At 31.1% G+C, this 18,552-nt stretch overlaps 2 protein-coding genes across 4 annotated transcripts; both read right to left on the bottom strand.

Moving 5' to 3' along the window:
- Positions 1-5,122: 5,122 nt before the first annotated feature.
- On the bottom strand, positions 5,123-6,663 carry RPL4 (ribosomal protein L4). Its single transcript, XM_020347358.3, has 2 exons — positions 5,762-6,663; positions 5,123-5,390 (listed from the first exon to the last, which is right to left on the bottom strand). The coding sequence occupies exons 1-2, from the start codon at positions 6,600-6,602 to the stop codon at positions 5,380-5,382; spliced, it is 852 nt and encodes a 283-aa protein (XP_020202947.1). The 5' UTR covers positions 6,603-6,663; the 3' UTR covers positions 5,123-5,379.
- A 1,031-nt stretch (positions 6,664-7,694) lies between these two features.
- LOC109817724 (serine/threonine-protein kinase Nek2) lies at positions 7,695-15,009 on the bottom strand. Of its 3 annotated transcripts, XM_020383058.3 has the most exons (16): positions 14,518-15,009; positions 14,274-14,363; positions 13,490-13,604; positions 13,298-13,364; positions 12,961-13,026; positions 12,728-12,774; positions 12,570-12,615; positions 12,374-12,454; positions 12,239-12,281; positions 12,113-12,162; positions 11,940-12,021; positions 11,802-11,851; positions 11,293-11,366; positions 11,007-11,058; positions 9,540-9,986; positions 7,695-8,774 (listed from the first exon to the last, which is right to left on the bottom strand). In XM_020383058.3, exons 3-16 carry the CDS (start codon positions 13,573-13,575, stop codon positions 8,106-8,108), a joined length of 1,860 nt encoding a protein of 619 aa, XP_020238647.1. In that variant the 5' UTR covers positions 13,576-13,604; positions 14,274-14,363; positions 14,518-15,009; the 3' UTR covers positions 7,695-8,105. The 3 variants fall into 3 exon arrangements, with proteins under 3 accessions (XP_020238647.1, XP_020238655.1, XP_020238664.1); XM_020383066.3 differs by lacking the exon at positions 14,274-14,363; XM_020383075.3 differs by lacking the exons at positions 14,274-14,363; positions 14,518-15,009 and adding an exon at positions 13,747-14,233.
- Between the last annotated feature and the right edge of the window lie 3,543 nt (positions 15,010-18,552).

Raw genomic sequence — 18,552 nt, 5'->3', positions numbered from 1 at the left:
CAATAATTATTGGGTCATGGTGCAGTCCAACATGATACAATAATAATTTAATGTTGGATTGTGATTTGTAATTTTTATGATTTTGGATTGTATTTGAAGTTTAAGATGATTTTGGATTATATTTGAAGTTTAAGATGATTTTGGATTATATTTACCTATTTGAGATTATTTAGATTTGATTTGATTGTATTTAAAATTATCATTTAATGTTTGGGATGAATGATTCATTTATAGATATCTTAGTTAAGAATCTCAGATTTTTAAAATAAGTTTAAATTTTTGGGCTTTAGTTGTATATTAAGAAAAAAAATAAAAAAAAATTATTTTTTTTAAAGGTGAGCCAACCCGTTTAACCCACCAACCCATGGTGGGCTGAGCCGGGCTCGATTTTTTTGAGCTCACTAATAAATGAGCCGGGTTGGATTGGTCCACCAAATGGTTAACCCGTAGTGGGTCGGGCCGGGTAGCCCGTTTTGACAGCTCTACACCATACTATTCATTTATTATTCAAATGTGCCTATTATATATATAAAGTATTTTTGTTCTTCTATGTAAATTTGCTCAAATATGTTGAAAGATGAATTTAATTATGCGTTAAATATAAATTTCTCTGAGTATTTTTATGAAAACAATTTATCTCCATATGTTAGTGTATATATATATAATCTCAATACAATAAAATATTTATAAAATTAGTTTTGTTATAAAAAAAATTTAAGTAAGAAAATAAATGCATTTATATTAAAATTATTATAACAATAAATTTAAAAAGTCATATAATTTTATTTTAACAATTTGAATGTTAACATGATTTTAAGTAAATTATTTATTCTCATAAGTTACGTGTAAATTATGAAATTTTCCTACTTGCTTAATTTTATAATGAATATAAATACTCAAACATGACTAAATGACTTGAACATGAAATAATATAAGGTTATTAACAAATACAAGGTGATTCAAAACAAGTTCATTTCTAATTAATCAAATTGATTTCCGACAATATGTAGACACAACTACATCGATAATATCAAAAAGGCACTCCAAGTATAATGTGAATAAGTAAGACGATAAAGGGTTACCTTATCAAATCCCTCTAGAGGGAGTGAATTCATCCAACATTTCTCCATTCCACAACATTCTCATCTTGGAGGTTAATATGCAAGCCCAAACCAAATCTAGGAATGAGTGGACAACCTAATATCATGAAGAGTATCCTTAATGAAACTCCGCTTTCTCCAAGTTTATTTTAACAACCATCCTTACTTGTTTCCCCCTCTTGGAATGCATGGTATGCCCCACCTCTTAAGTTATGATAATATTATCACTATTATGCTTACAAGGGATAAAGTTGCACTAGTCAGGGCTAACCAACTCTTCCATAACTGAACAAAGTTGATGAGCCAACACTTTAGAAAGCACCTTACAGGAAACATTGCACAAGTAAAAACTAGAATTTTCTTCTTTAGGAATATGTCTTGGAATGTGAAAACCCAAATAAAATCTATGCTTGGATATCATAGAACAAATAATTTAGGTAAATATGTGACCAACTCACCTCTAGAAGTTGATCCACTAACAGTTTGATACAAGGAGAACTTAATTTACTCTAAGAATAAATTTACTTAGACTTATTTCACCCAATAACTCATATTATATATCAAATTTCAACAATCTTACTATTAAATTAAAAATTCTTAATATATCAATCAAGTTCATAAATTTTTAAGTTTCAAAATTATTTTATACTTCATTTCATTAATTTGAATCAACATATAAAATGTTTATATGATTATCCGTTAATTTGAATTAATCAACCAAAGTATCAAATAATTTTCAAATTTTATAAAAACTTGCAGACTTAATTTATACATTAAGAGTTTTTAATTCAACAATTAGATTGCACAAATTCGATGTAAAACATGAGTTATTAAGTGAAATAAATCTATATTAACTTACTCTTTAAATAAGTTAACCCCTCATCTATACATATATATATATATATATATATATATATATATATATATATATATATATATGTATATTCTCATTTATTTTATTTAAATTCACTTATAACTCAGAAAAAACCTTTTATGTAAAATCTCTCGATGGATTGTTCGAAGTTCTAAATGAAAACCTTTTCTTAACATATTTTTCATCATATGCAAAAAAAAAAAAATAGTATAATCATTCTTAAATTTTAATTCATAAAATCACACAAGGATAGGCTTTTTTTACAACTACATTCTAGGTCCAAAATAGATCGGGTTGAAACACTTTACATATCTTCTGAAAAAAAAAAAAAAACTTTAGATAACACTTGCAATACAAATATTTAAAAATATAAATCATGTCAGTTCAAATTCAATTCCGCCTAAAATCAACTTTGTAAATTTAATTTTGCAAACACTCACCCAATCACACATAAATGAAATAGGTGAGTAGTTCACACTGTACATGTTTAGTTCTACCTCATACACAAATGAGATCCACGTTAAACTTTAAGCAACCCGCATAAGTTCTTACATTTTTTAGCGGATTTAACGCAAAATTAATTTTTCACATTTTGTGATGAAAAAAAATCTAAAACTCTGATTCAAAATTATCTTGATTCAGACCTGTAAGAAATTGTCAAATCATTTAACTCTTCACCCATTCCAATATAAAGGATTAATTAATCAGATAATAGATAATAAATGGATTAGTTTAAAAATAAATGAATTACTTGTGGTAGAATATTATTCACGTCAAACATCATAATAAGATTTACAAATCTTTTTATGATATAATTGAGGGTAAAGTGGGAAGATTTCATGAAATTCTGTTTGAAAAAGAAGTTGAATATTTGGAACATTCTGTCACAATTCTCTTTTAACATAGTTATTATCTATACAACTATTCTACGATTAAGAAGCGATTGCCTTGTGTATATATTATATATAACATTACTATAAATGTAATATACATTTGAGTTCTCTCCAATGACTGCATGCCAGTTTTATATACTCCATTTTGATATCTATGTATGTATCTGAAAATCAATAAATTAATCGGGAATTCTTCCGTTTCCACCCTTGCCTTCTTAGATTTTGCTTATAAAATTAATTTTCTCCGTTGAATGGAATCCAACATTTTTCAGTAACGTTGGGAGGGAAGAGGATCGTTAACCATCAAAACTAACATTAAGAAAACGTTTGCTACTAAGAATATTTTTATTTTATTAAAAATCTTAAATTGAGAATCTTTATTTTTTATTTTATAATTATTTAAAACAAATCTCAAAAATATACTATTTTGGGATATTTTTCTTATTTTTTTTACAAAAACATTTTTATAAAGAGATAAAAATCCAACTTTCCAATTTAGGAAAAACAAATTGATGTATATAAAAAAATCATATATCCTTTTTCAAAATTATATGTGTGTTTTTTTCCTTCTACTTCTCTTTCTTCCTTTCTTTCTCAATCTCACTCCTTCTATTTCTCTTTCTTCCCCTCTTTCTCACTCTCCGTCTCAGTCTCGGTCTCTCTCACTCTCACTCCCCCTCTCTCTTTCTCTCTCCCTCTCATTTCTATTTATTTTTTCTTATATCTTATTATTTCTTGATCTTATTAATTTTAATATTATTAAAATATATTTTATTTTTACATTTTAATAATATTTGTTAACACTTTTTATTTTTTATTTTTATTTAAATAAAATAAAATAATATTTTTATTTTTGTTAATCATAATGTAACATTTTTTATTTTTTTTACCAAATTCTATATTTAAATAATTTTAATAAATTGTTAAATTTTTAAAATAGTTTAAAATCATATTTGTAATAAGATTTAAGTATATATATATATATATAATGAATTTATTTTAATAAAATATATTATTGTAAAAAAACATTTATACATCCAAAAATATACTATTGTAATCAAATATGAAAAATTTTGAAAATCCTATATAAATATGCCCAGAAACTTTTATAAATAATCAAATATATTTTAATTATTCTTAAAAATCCCAAAATTTATAATTTTCCGAAATTATGATTAGGTATGAAAAAACCTCTTTCCAGCCAAAGCCCCCTAATGTCTTTCCATTCTTTATCATCTAGCTAGGTTGTGTCACACGTTCTAGCCATGTCAAACATTCTGACTAGGTTTAACTAGCAACCGCTGGGTATATACATAACTAGGTCCTAAAAATCTTTGTCCATTTAGCCTGCAATTTAAACAGATTTAACCATGATAGTCGATTTCTTGCCTCAGATGTGACAAAAAATTTACGAGACCCACTATTTTTTTTTTCCTTCCTCACTGTCTCTTCTCAACTAAACAACCCCTAATTTTAACTTCCACTATTTTTTTCATTCATCTCTATTTCTCACCCTTTTTCAGTGTTACCAAACACAGCACGAGTTTTTCACCCATCGTGTTTATATATCTGCTCATGTGGGAAAGAATACTTGTCATAGCGGCAATAGGAAAACAAGCCCTTCGAAGCTTCATTATATTATCAAAATTGCTTACGGGAATTAAACATGAAGAACCTAAGCTTAAAAGTAATGCAAGTAGCTCAAAGCTCACACGCAAATGGTAGTCGATGATTCACAACCACTCCAAACAAATGACTCAACTTTCTAGTGTGTTTTTGTATAATCGGTAGCATGCATTCCAAAGCAACGAAGCGGAACAGTATGAATCTTGATGGATTAAAATGAACCCACGTTTACATGTACCAAACAGAAAAACAAACACACTCCTAACCTCTTTGGCTGCAAGCTTCATTAACCTCTTTGGAGGTAACAAAAAAATGACAACATGGGATGGCTAGCAAATGAGAGGAAAAATTAAGAGAAACTCAACTGTGCAACCCTTCATCTTGCTGGGAAGATCATTAAGGTTTGCATTGTTACGATTTTATCTTTTCTCGTATACTAGTCTGACTACATGGTTTGAACTGTGAAGAATAACATGCTACGTGCAAGGGGTCAAGTTAGAGATATCAGTGAGGGGACAACTTCTCAAATATACATGAATAATATGCCACTGAATGCATTAATTGAGATCAATACCCCACAAGTTGGAAGCTGAAATCCTAAATTTCAAGCAAACAGAAGCAGCAGCAAATAATTTGAAAACAGTCATTTCAACTTAAGCCCATCAGAACAAGTGTAACAAGAATGAATAAAGCCGGAATCAATGCTCATTCATCTAAAATGTGAGGATGTTCAATGTTGAATGCTTGTATGCTACAAAAATAAAATCTTTTTTTCTAAGAAACAGCTTCCTGATTCGAGTACCTGTACTAGACAGTGACAATGTAAGACCTCCGGTCTATAATATGGCCACTGCATGTATGAATTCAAGGGATGTTGGTCTCGATCTCAGTCAGATGCTGAAAGTGAAAAGGAAAAGTAGCCTTGTCATCGTTCTGTTTTAACAGCAGGGGAGTGTGATTCATTGACTTTCAAAAGCATTTTTGCATTTACAGGTAACAGGCGATACAAACAGAGAACACGAAGTAGCACAAGGAAACTGATGACACCAGTCGAGTGCCACTAGGACCAAAGATAGTAATTGTCAAAAATATACCACTTGCTTGGTTACATAATGTTGGGTCAGAGACAAATTCATTAATCATTACAAGAAAAACACGAGAGGTATTAAAAACAATACATGTACTAATCCCAATTCCGAAATTTAACTGAAAATTAAGGAATATAAACACATTTTAGACAATAATAGTTTATAACAAAAATCATTTACCTTCTTCAGCTTCCTCACCCTCTTCTTCTTCATCTTCATCATCACTTCCTTGGTAATCAACCCCATACCTCTGATTTAAATAATCCAGCGCCTCAGGCGTGAGCACGAGCTTATCCGCATTGAGAATATCGTACAAATTCAGCGTCCTCGGCGTGAGCATCTTCAACGTGCCAATGTTCCTGCTCGAGAGCCTCACGTTCTCGGGCACCTCCGTCATAAAAAACATGCTCTTCTCCTTGGGGTCGAGCCCCCACCGCTTCATGGCGGCGATGAACTCGCTCGTCCGCGGCTTCTCCGCGAACTCCGCCGAAAAGTCCTCCACAACGACGGTGTTCGCGGCGGCGCTGGCCATGGCGGTGGAGATGGCAAGGCGCTTCTCCTTGCGGTTGATCTTGATGGACCAATCCCTGGGCTTGGGCCCGAAGATGACCCCTCCGCCGGGCCGGAGCGGTGTCCGGTTGGAGCCGCGGCGGGCGCGTCCCGTCTTCTTCTGAGGGTAGGGCTTCTTGCCACCGCCGCGGACCTCACCGCGAGTGAGGGTGGAGGCGGTGCCGCGGCGCTTATTCTGGAGGCCGGTGACGACAGCGCGGTGGACGACGGCGCGAGCGGTGTCCGGGGGGGCGGAGCGGAGGTCGAGGAAGGACTCGCCGATCTTGTCGCCGGAGAAGTTGAGGATGGGGAGGGGGGAGGCTTTGCAGGAGATGGAGAGGGATTTGGGGGGTGAAATGGGGAACTTGAATTTGGAATGGGTTTGGAGCTGGTGTGAGGAGAGGAAGATAGAGGATGAGGTGAAGGAAAGAGAGGTTGGTGTTGTTGGTGTTGAGAGGGAGAGTGAAGCCATTTTCGAGTTCAGAGTCCTCTGCTTTCACTACCTTCTATCCTATCCGTTCGGAAGATTGGATTTGCGGGGGTATTAGCTAGGAAGGGGCATTTTTGTCTTTTTATTTAATATATACAAATATATAAAATAAAAACATCATAGTTTTAAAATATGTATTAAGAAACTATATTTTCTGTTTTTATTTCTAAAATTTAGAAAAAAAAATTACTTGATATAAGATATAAAAACATTTAAATTATAATAAAATTACATATTTTAAAAATAACTATGATATAATATGTATATATATATATAATTAGTTTAAAATCTAGATGATAATCTTTTAGATTTAACTTAATCAAGTTGAATTGAATAAATTATTTTTAAGATTATTTGCAATTTGTTCCAAATTTATTTAACACATTTAAAATTATATCTACAAATGAAAAATTATAAAATAAAAATGTAATAAGTAATTTTTTTAAAAATAATTATATTTAAATATAATTGAATAAGAATATTAATGGCCGATATTTAAACTATATGTAATTATGTAACATTGCCTATTTGTAAACAAATAGTAGTATATGAGCATAAAAAAAATTTATTTATTAAATGGATTATTTTTTTTCATTCGTATTTTCTTTTTCTTGTTTTATCGTGCTACAGGCTATATAGCTTCTCTTTTACATGTAATTGTTTTTGGTTCAGCTCGAGTTGCTTTACTAAAAAATATCCGATAAGATATTTTAATTTGATTATTTTTTATTTAAAATATCTTTCATGTAATTTAATTTAAATGTTACAATATAATTGGACAAAATCTTGTATTTAACTTTATCCTCTTCAACAGAAGATTACATGAATTTGGTTAAAGGAATCCTTGGGAAAACAGAAAAATGAATACACTGCATGTCATAGGGCAGATGCAGCAAATAGTTTCAAAACACTCATTTCAACTCAATTCCACCTGGATAAGTGTAACAAGAATGAATAAAGTTGGAATCAATGCTCAGTCATCTAAAGTATGTGGATGTTCAATGTTGAATGCTAAAAAAATAAAATCTTTTGTCCAAGAAATAGCTGCCCGATTTCTAGTACCTTACTAGATAGTGGCAATGTAACATCTCTAGTCCACAATATCATTAATATGGTCATTGCATTTATGAATTTTTACATTCAAGGCCAAAACCTGACACTTTTGCATTCAAATTTAACTGAGGTAGAGTATAGTCTATGCAATCAAAGAAAAGCGCCAACAAAATACAAGAATATAAAAAAAGGGTTTTGAGACACCAACCTTCGCTTCCTTTCGTGGCGAGTAATAAGGATTAGGATCGTGAAAATGTCTATCATCTGCTTCATGGATCATTTTGAAAATTTGAGTTATCATTATTCATTGAAGGGAAACAGAAAAGGCTAAATGAAAAAAATGTTATAACCTAAATAATCAGCTGGCTAAGTCCTCTCGTGTGAGAAAAAACACTGAACACTAAAAATGACTACGGTAAACATTATAGCAGATTACAGGGATTCTTCCGGGTTAAAAGTGTTCTCTTTAAAGCTCTTACTCAACCAGATAGCAGTTTCCCTTGGGGAAACCTTTCCAGGCCCAAATGGTTTCAACAGAACCCCTAGTTCATCATACCTTGCCTGCTGTAGCAATCTTGCACTGAATTCAAGTAACCCTTCTAAAGCTTCAGCCCTTTGCTGGAATGATGATGGATCAAATTGTCGACGGCGCAAGTCAGAAGAGGTGTGGCTTGAAGCACCTGCTGTTGCATTTTGATCAGAGGAACCACTTTTATCCTCATCAATTTCCTTTAACATGCTCTGCTTGATTCCCTGCCAAGCATCCATACAACCAGCCTTAGAGGCTCTATCATATACCTCTACCGTGCATTTGTCTATCACAGTCGAATTGTTGCCATGAGATGCGAAGCCTGAGGAACCTTGTGCACGGGATGATGTTCTATTGATGGGAAACAAAGAATCTTCATATGAAGATAATGGGAATTCAGCTATCTTATCAATTCGTGGAGAATTGACTGAGATATCTGGTGAAGATACGTGACTAAGCAAACTGACGTTGGGCCTACAAGGAGGCTGCCGAACACCACCCTTTGCTGGCAGTGGAAATGATGCTCTGCGACTAGTATTAGCAGATTTTGTGGTATTGTGCGAAAGAGGAAGCTGCAATCAGACTTTAGAAAGTCAGTCATGTAAAATTATATTTTGTTTACAATAACTTACCTTGTTAGACCAAAAATATCAGGAAACTCCTTCAGTCTCAAATATTACAATCCACTCTATATAATCACATTATAGAAATCTACCCGATCGTAAAACAATGTTAATTTTATAATATTGTTACGGTTTAACTTGTAACTGAATAATTTTTTTCTTTTTCTTTTTGTAATAATACTTGTTACAGAGAGAATTTAAAAGATGATTATTAAAACCAGAAATCATTTTTCTAGTAATTTGTGCTCTCCTGTTTTTAGAATTTTTCAATTAATATAAATGGTACAAGACTTATTTGACAGGGAAAATAAGTCTAGAAGTTGTACCTAGATGTAAATAGAGACCTAAAAGATATAAGCTAATGATTTTATAAAATTAAATTAAAAAATAAATAAAAGCTAATGACACGAAGGGAGGTTTCTATAATGAGACAATAAGAGTTGATTGTAATATTTCAATCCAGGAGGAAGGTTATTGTCATTTTTACTATATGTCAGTGTAGTTCAATACAACCAATCCATTCTTTAGAAAAATACTGATAGAGGTCCAGAATTGTGAATTGTGTAGTTAAAGTGTTAAACATTTAACAAAGCCGCACAGGTGGCATGCTTAACTCTAAATTTATATATAAACCAGGTGACAAACATCCCTACACCCCCAACCCAAAGAAGCCAAAGTCATGTGCAAAAACAATGGATTTACAACTTTCCTTACCGCCTTGCGATTCTTTGAGGATTCCACTGATTTCTTGTTGGTGGTGGAGGCTTTTGAGGAAGTGAATCTTGGAGTCTTAGTAAAGCTAGAAGTTCTGGAAACAGCAGGCTTCTGGATTGACTTCACTTCATGGCTATCTCCAATACGTAGTTCTGCTAACCTTTGATTCAAATAGTCAGGAGTACAATCTATTTCTAGGGTGGAGCATACAGAATCTTGATCAAATCCAGATACACTAGGCTTTAGTGTCCGGTCATTGCTGAAAGAATGTCGCTTATCCCTATAGATGGAAACAGGATCATCTTCTGGCAACAAAAATCTAGTTTTCTTCATGTAGTTGGATTCTGGCCAATGAACTGGCAATGTGCTTTGCCTGGGGTTATTGATTTTGAGATGGACCTTAAGAACATAAGGTTGAAGATGAGGGTGCCCAAGCAACTCTGAAGCCTACAACCAGAAGTAAACACTTCAAATAAGAAAATAGGTCCATATGACAGATCAGATTTGAACTCGTAAGCAAATAGCATGATAGCTGACCACAAGGCCACAACCACTGGTAAAATTTAACATGATAAATAGCAGCAGACACCAGACAAGGACATATATCAGAGACAAAGGATTAATGAGCTAGAAATAATCAATCTAACTAATGGAGCCTTAGAGGATAGGGGTGATATTGACAGGGCAGCCACACAACTACAGCAAGATACCCAAACAACAAAATGGATTTTCATCCCTCAAACTTAAGAGGCATGAAATGTTTTCCTTCATAGGCATAACCTCCGTGTGAAAAGCATTTAAAAGGTAAGTGAGAGGTTAGAGGTGACTCAAGCCTTTCATAATCTATGCCACTTCAAGGTCATCCATTTTGCCTCCGAACTTCGAATGTTTTAAGGACACAAATATCAGTTTTAAAATCCTCAGTCAATCTGGCATTATTAATATACCCCCAACAATTGACTATAACAATGTAGAATTTTGGCCATTCTCAACTCAATTAGAGATACTTTGGCTATCGTGTTCCTGTGCCTCTGTTGATGCAATGTAGTACCAAGAATATTCCTCTTGTACCGAACAAGAATCATTTATATAAAAGAATGAAAGGACAAAATAAAAAATCACAATAAAATATATCAAAATCTATCAACCCAACTCATCTCCAACCAGGCAAGCCAAAAGAGATTTCTTCTGTTAATCAAATCCTGACACTCCAATTAAAGTGGAGAAAACACAGTTTAGTGAAGCAAATTAGAATACATGCCATGGGAAAATGACATCTCAAATCCAACAAAGTTTAGGAATGTTGGTTGAATTGCATGCTTGTTCTTCAGATGACAGCATAAATTGCTATATCTATTCAACAACTGATTCATCACAAAAAAAAAAATATATATATATATATATAGTGCTAGATGTTGCAGCAATTAAGTTCAATGAATTATTCTAGGTCAGGAGAATTTTACATACACTGGGCCTAAGCTCTGGATTTTTCCGCAGCATACTTTTAACAAGACCTCGACTGCCAAAAGTATAACAAACATGACTAGATCAATCATATAGTACATAACATTAATAATTGATCACTATAAATTAACAAGAAATCCCACTTTGAATTTTCTTTGGCAACTGTCAGGTTTGGAAATTTTTAGGAACTAGGTATATCAAGTGCTAAATTTTACAGCATAAAAAAAAGACAATGTGATTCACAAATGGCAAGATTAATAAACTATATAATGAAAGACTATAGGCATACAATGAACTAGAATATTTTGTTGGCAGTGGAGCGACTATGGACTTGTTAATCTTGTTAATCAATGCTTGTATATCCTGTTCAAAGAAATTGAAAGATAATTAGGAAGTTAAAAAAAGTTTACAGGGCAGATATGAAAGCACTAAATACATATTGAATCTGATTCGTTATATAATCATGCATCTAAATAAGTGCTGATAATGTATTGTGAAAATCATAGTTATATAATAATAATAACAACAACAACAACATAACCATGAGTTCAAATTCAAAACATAACAAATTAGGATACAAAGATAATGTAAATTAACGAGATTTTAGTCTACTGATCCGTCCACATAACAACAATATCCATGTCTAAACATGGTAGTTTGATGGTAGTCAATTTGATTGGCAAATGTTTGTCTGATTGATAATAAACTGAATTTGTTCATTCAACAATAGAGATGAATGTAACAGATATGTTCCATAAAGAAATAATAATAACAACTTTTAATAAAAAAGAAACTTACAAATGCTTTGAATGCAGGCTTATGCGCTGTCATTTCATATATACAACATCCTGGATAATTGATTTCAGATATCATACACACATAAAAAATCAATGATAGAAAAATTACAATGAACAAAACCATAATACAAGTACTAACCCAAGGACCAAATATCTGATTTAGAACCATAAGGTATATCAGCAAGGAGCTCAGGGCACATGTAGCTAGGAGTTCCCACAACCTACATCACAAGAAAACCACTCATTGATGATTACAAGTAGTCGTGTTAAATTAACAATAAGTAAATTCAATTCAAAGGTTACACATCTTACGGAGGAAGCAAGATCATCTGAAGTCAACATTTTGGCAAGTCCAAAATCACCTGCTTCATCATTGATCACTTGTAAACAAAACTTTAATCATGATGCCTTAATTAAAGTAAACAAAGAATGACTTACCGAGACGTATGTCACGATCTTTTGTTAGGAAGATATTTGAACACTGATAGAATCACGTGATTTTCTCATAAGTATATGGCTCAATATAAGTTAGATGAAAATAGAAATATCACTCTTATGTACGAAGAGACCTACCTTGACATCACGGTGAAGAATGTGGCTCATGTGCAAGTAGTCAAGAGCCATAAGAAGTTGAACGAGCCACTTACAAAGTTTCTGCAAACAAACCTCCCATTTTAGTTTTAGATGCAAAAATTTGAATATTATCCTTATTCTAAGTCCAAATGAAAGGAATTAAAATCTCGACAAGAAAAAAGAATTCAAAAACAACCTCCTCCAGAAATAGGACACCATTAGCTTTCTTTATAGCTTCCGCCCTGTGTTTACATCAATGATGTATTTCAAAAACACATTCAGACTCCAGTTTACAAGAGTTGAAAGAAAACAGAGCTATACACTGTATGCTAGAAGTTAGAGGACGAGACTTACATATCTCCTCCCTCACAATAACCTATAATGATGCAGACATAGCAACCCTGAGAACGAAGGAGCCAAAATAGATCAAAAGTTAAACATCCTCAAATGATTCATACACTAGGAGGTTTCCTAGCAATCCTACAATATAAGCTCATTTTTGGAAAGCAGCTAGTACAAGCAATTCTTAATTCTTACAATTAACTGAGGAGAAGAAGAAGAAATGTAAAAATTAAGAAGCAGAATACCTTTTCTACCCATGAATCTTTGTACTCCACAATAAATGGATTTCTTAATTTAGAAATGAGTTCCATCTATACAAGCCAAGACAAATAAATGTTAGTAGAACAATGTGAATCATACACATCCACAATTTCACATCAACATGTGAGTGTTGCTGCTACGTTTACTGCCTAATTTATATATTAAAATCAGAAACTTGTCTTTAGGCCCATTAGCAAATGACACTCCTCTAGTACTGGAACACAAACAATGCAACATGCAGCATGCAGAGGGAAATATTTTAGAAAAAGTCACAAGATAATCAGTTAGTGCTCTATCTGAACCACTATTTAAAGCACCAACCTCCTGGTGTGCAGATCTACGAGAGCGCTCGGTTTGACGAGCAAGGCGAATCTTCTTCAGCACGTATCTATATAATCAAAAGACAGAAATTCAAAAGCATTAACAATAATGATTGATGGAATTGCAAGAGTGAAAAAAAAAAAAAAAAAAAAAAAAAAAAAAAAAAAGAGGTAAGGTTGGTTTGATTCTCACTTTTTCTTCTCGTGCTTGTGCCTCACAAGAAGAGCAGAACCAAAAGCACCTTTTCCAATTTGCTCAAGTACTTCATACTGCTCCATGTCATCAATTTAGTAAGAGAATTCCACCCCTGGGTACATTTCAAGTCAAACACGTTAAATCCTTACAATAAAATTAGATGACAAAATATGGAAGGCAAGAAAATAATTAAACCATATTTGAAAGCTAAGACAATTATTGTACTGCACTAAGTGACTAAGAAGGGAAATTACACTAGCAGCGAAGTTACTCAACAATTGCATATGCTTGTAAGTTAACCTTTGCCATTTTCCTTTCTCAAGGAAGAATAGGAAAAGTACAACGCAATAAACCGGTGATTATTCCGCAAAAAGAAACCAACAAATAGTAATCGACAATCAAAAGAAAACCAAAAAACAAAGGAGAGGAATAAATTAGTCAAAGACCGGAATCAGCAATGCTCGTTAAATACGGGATACAGAACAATAAGATCATTCAAAGAGAGTAAACACGGATCACACTAAGTTATGTACCAAAATTGAATAATCAGGACGTTAATTAATAATTACTTGACAAACAGGTTCCACCACATAAATGATTAACGTAGAGCATTAGTATGTTTCCATTTATAGCGAGAAACCTAGAGAAATAGAAATTGTAGATAATGTATGCGGAAAATATTTTCTCCGTTGAACAACGACGAGGCACAATTCATGCTTCGCTACTTGAAGCAGTAACAATTAGCGAGATCAGTAGCAGTACGCGTGATTTGCTCGCTCACCTACATTTCTCGAAAACACAAGGCTCTGCAATAATTAAGCAGTAACAGAAACATGTATCCAAATAAGCGTTACAAGCGACGAATCAAGGCCTACAGAGTGAAATGCAAAAGTAAATAGTAACATTGAAGTGAATGTGAAGAGTACAAAGGAAGAAAACGAAGAGAAATCTGAAGTAGGAAGCAGGAGAGTGAAGAAAGAGCAGGGAGAGAAGTTGAATCAGGAAAAGGAAAAGGCGAAATGCACCTGAGTTGAGTGAGTCGGTGGATGTGAGAAGCAAGATGAAGTTGAACGGATCGGAGGGATCGAAAATGCAGAAGGAAGAGGAGTCACAAAGCGGAGAATGCGAAGCAGAAGATTGGCGGAGGAGCTGCAAAACGACACCGTTGTTCGGGAAGAAGAAGCAGCAGACGAAGTTGCAGAAGAAGCTCCTTCGCCATTCTCGTTCAGAGAAAGAAAAGGACAAATATAGAGAGAGATTGCATTGCAGTAGTATTATTTATTAAACAACTTGGTTGAGAAAGAGAGAGAGAGAGAGAGAGAAACCAGTGTCTCGTGAGGAGAGAGTTTTACTTTGCCACGATGCAAGAGAGAGAGAGAGTAATGGGAATGAATGGGAGTGAAGGAGGGAACATGATGGGTGAAATTAAAACGAGACTGATATTTTTTTTTTTCCCGGTAAACAAAACGAGAGTAATTATTACGACGCTCTTGTTTCCTGTTTTGCGAAAAGAAGCAGAAACCGAGGGAAAGTAAAAGAACTGGGAAGGTGGATTGTCTGTTGTCTCACACACCGGTCAAGACTCAAGACTATTCTATTCACTATTCACCACTACTTTATCGGGTTTTGTTTCACATATGTACTGTGACAAATTGTATCTGTAGTCTGTAGAGTTCAACACTTTTTATTCCACTTTATTTAATTATTTTTTGTTTTATTTTTAATTACTTTTTCAACAGTTTATTCCGGTTTCTTTTTCATTTTTTTAAAATAAACAGATATATAAACTGTTCAATTTTATTAATAGTCATATATTATTAATATAAAAATTTTAGACAGTCAACAAGGAACTAAATTATTATTGGTGTGATTTTTAATATGATTACGTATATATCAACAAATTTATTGTATAAGATTTTTTTTAATTCAATGACCGTGTTAAATTACTTAACAGTCTCGATACATAATTATTTTATTCATACTTTTATACAATTCTTTTAGAATTAGAAAAGAGATAAAAAGGTAAAATATGAGATAAAATAAATAATATCGTATAAGATTTTAATCGTTAAACATTGACGATATAAGATGATTATTTATACAATTTATTTTTATTTATAAAAATTATGATGACGGTTATAAAATTTGAATTCAAAATCTTATAAATAATATTTTTAATTATTTTTCCTTTTATATGTTAGATTGACTCTAATAATTTTGTTGATACAAATTTTAACTAGTTATTATAAAATTAAACAATTTTTTATTATAATAGTCATTTATTATTAATGTAAAACTACTTTATATTAAAAAATACATATGCTTTTTATAATATAAATTGATAAAGAGATAAAAATTATAATTTAATAATTATACATTGATAATATAAAATATTTTTATATTTTATTATAAAATTGTGATATTTTGTAATTTAACTATATGAGAAATGTTAGCTATATATTCTTTAAAACACTTTTTTAATTGATTGAAATTTATTAAAAAAAATGAAAAATTTAATAAATCTCATATCTTATATAATGATTCTCTCTTAATTTTATATTTTTAATAAATTTTAACTAATAAAAATAAATATATCAAAAAAAGTATATTAAAAATTATGTTAATAACACTTTTTCTTATCATAAAATAATTTTGTAACATGGGAGTATAGCTTATTTTTAAAAAATTAAATTATAAAAGGTTTTACAACATACTAGTATACAATGTATAGTTGTCTCATAAGACTCAAGTCTTAAGATGATTTGGCTCCCACGAACAATGATGCGCGTTCTTAAAAAAAATGAAGATGCAGGCTATAAGAAAAAATTTATATATATATATATAATATGACAAGGCTAATTAACAAACTAAGGAACTAAATTTTAAGAGTTTTATGTTAAATATAAATTTTATCACAATGTTAAAAGATTTAATGGAACAATTAATTACACGTGATACTTTGGTTCCCAACTTTATTGCATATTTTTGTTTTTTCTGTTAACTTCTTTTTCTATTTTATTATTTTACTCCAGATTCAGTTTATGTGTTTTTTATAATGTTACCCAGTGAAATTTGATGTGCTCGAGTCTGAATCCCAGCATACGAGACAAATTCTTCACATTCATTAATTTATTAACAACTTTATGTATCACCGATCATGATTTTTATATAGCATATACAGAGTATATAATAAGATGGTATCAGACTATCAGATTACTCATATCATGTCCCCTTTTGAGATTCATTAGATAGAATCATTTTTCAGTCTCCTTAAATTTTTTCCTTATAAACATTTTTAACTCGGACGAGTTAAAAAATTAAGATATAAACGACATGAATTATTTGTATGTTGTTTACATTTAATTTATTATATATTGATTTAAATTTATGGTTTTGATAAAAACAATTTTAAGATTTGCTTTAAACTTGACTGAAAGAATCAATCGACTTAAAATTTTGGAGGCTTAATATTAAATTTTGGTGTGTATAATAATTAGGAAATATTAAATTCACACACAAAAAAAAAAGACATACAATGGTAAATTATAAGTTTTTCTAAAAAAAATATTATTATAGAATTTTATATCTTAATATTAATTTTTATGTAGATCTCGTTTTTAGTATGATAATATCTATTTAATATTAAATTAATAAATCAAAAAAAATTATGTCAAATGATGTTTGACAAATAAAAATTATTTCACAAATAAGTTACTAAATCAAGCTTAAATTTTATATTTCTTAATAAAAAAAATTGTATAACATTTTTTAATATGTTAAGCTTGAGAATGGTATATTTATCATAAATCAAACTTGAATTTCAAGTGTAGAACTTTAATCAACTCATTTATAGCTGGTAGGTAATATATACTAAAAATCCACCACCAATATATATTTATGACTAAAATTTCCATTTATTTGAGAAAGTCTTGTATTCCGTAATATAAAAAAAAAGTATTGTATACTTAACAACATTTTTCATTAATTATAAAGTTAACAAAATTGATTATTAAATTATAATATAACAACTTGATAGATTATTATACTTTGTATAATAAAATTATTACGCAACAAAAAACATAAAATAATCAACTATATTAAGATTCTCGTACAACAATCAGTTGAAGATTCATACAACAAATATATATATATATATATATATATATATATATAGTGTAGAAAAATTAAAACAATTCATATTTATAAAACTAGAAAACATCAAGTTCTTTATGAAATTACGTAATTACCTTGTACATATATACATTATATATTAAAATATACAAGTATTGAAAAGATAAACTCTATCGCTAGTCAAACATTTATACAACAAATTAATATTGTATCAAAACAATATATACGCGACTGATCATCTTCAACATGACCATCCACCAACAGCCAAGCCATCCAAGCTAATTTTGTTACACTCTCATACAAAGTATGATCATTGCAATCTAATCACAAAAGAAAAATTAATAAATTATAAACTTACGAAATAATTAACATAACAAATAATGAATTTACAACTTATACGATAGGAACAACTTAAACAACATCCAGCTAGTTCATAACATAACATCAACTAAATATTATCAAATACAACTACAACTTACAACATAAACAACATTCTCAACATTGAACAATTATTATGTTGTAATGCATAACAACTTATAATTATGGAGATTTCATATAATAAAGGTGAACTTTTTAAGTGTCTTGACCCTACCAAATCACTATGTCTAACCTATCATAGCCATATCAAGTAGATACAACGTTGGGTTTCTTTTAAGCACTTGGTAAACAACTTAAACTAATTTTTCAGGTCTCGACACTTAAACTATAAAAGTCTAATACTATTGTAAAGGTAGACCAATTTAGGTGCGAATCTACTATGACCTTGGTATGCATATCTAAGTCTCACATGAAAGTAGTCTACCAAATATTATGCACATTTTCGATGATCAGTTAAATATTTTACCCTTGACTTTATATGTTACTTAATTTGGTTACTTTATACATATATGTTTTTACCTAACTTCGTACGAATTTACATTTAGTCACTG

This window comes from Cajanus cajan, chromosome 7 (genome assembly GCF_000230855.2).
Source record: "Cajanus cajan strain Asha chromosome 7, NIPB_CcT2T_4, whole genome shotgun sequence".
In the NCBI taxonomy this organism is placed as follows: Eukaryota; Viridiplantae; Streptophyta; class Magnoliopsida; order Fabales; family Fabaceae; genus Cajanus; species Cajanus cajan.
The sequence above is the reverse complement of the archived record's forward strand: the minus strand, read 5'-3'. Positions and strand labels throughout refer to the sequence as shown.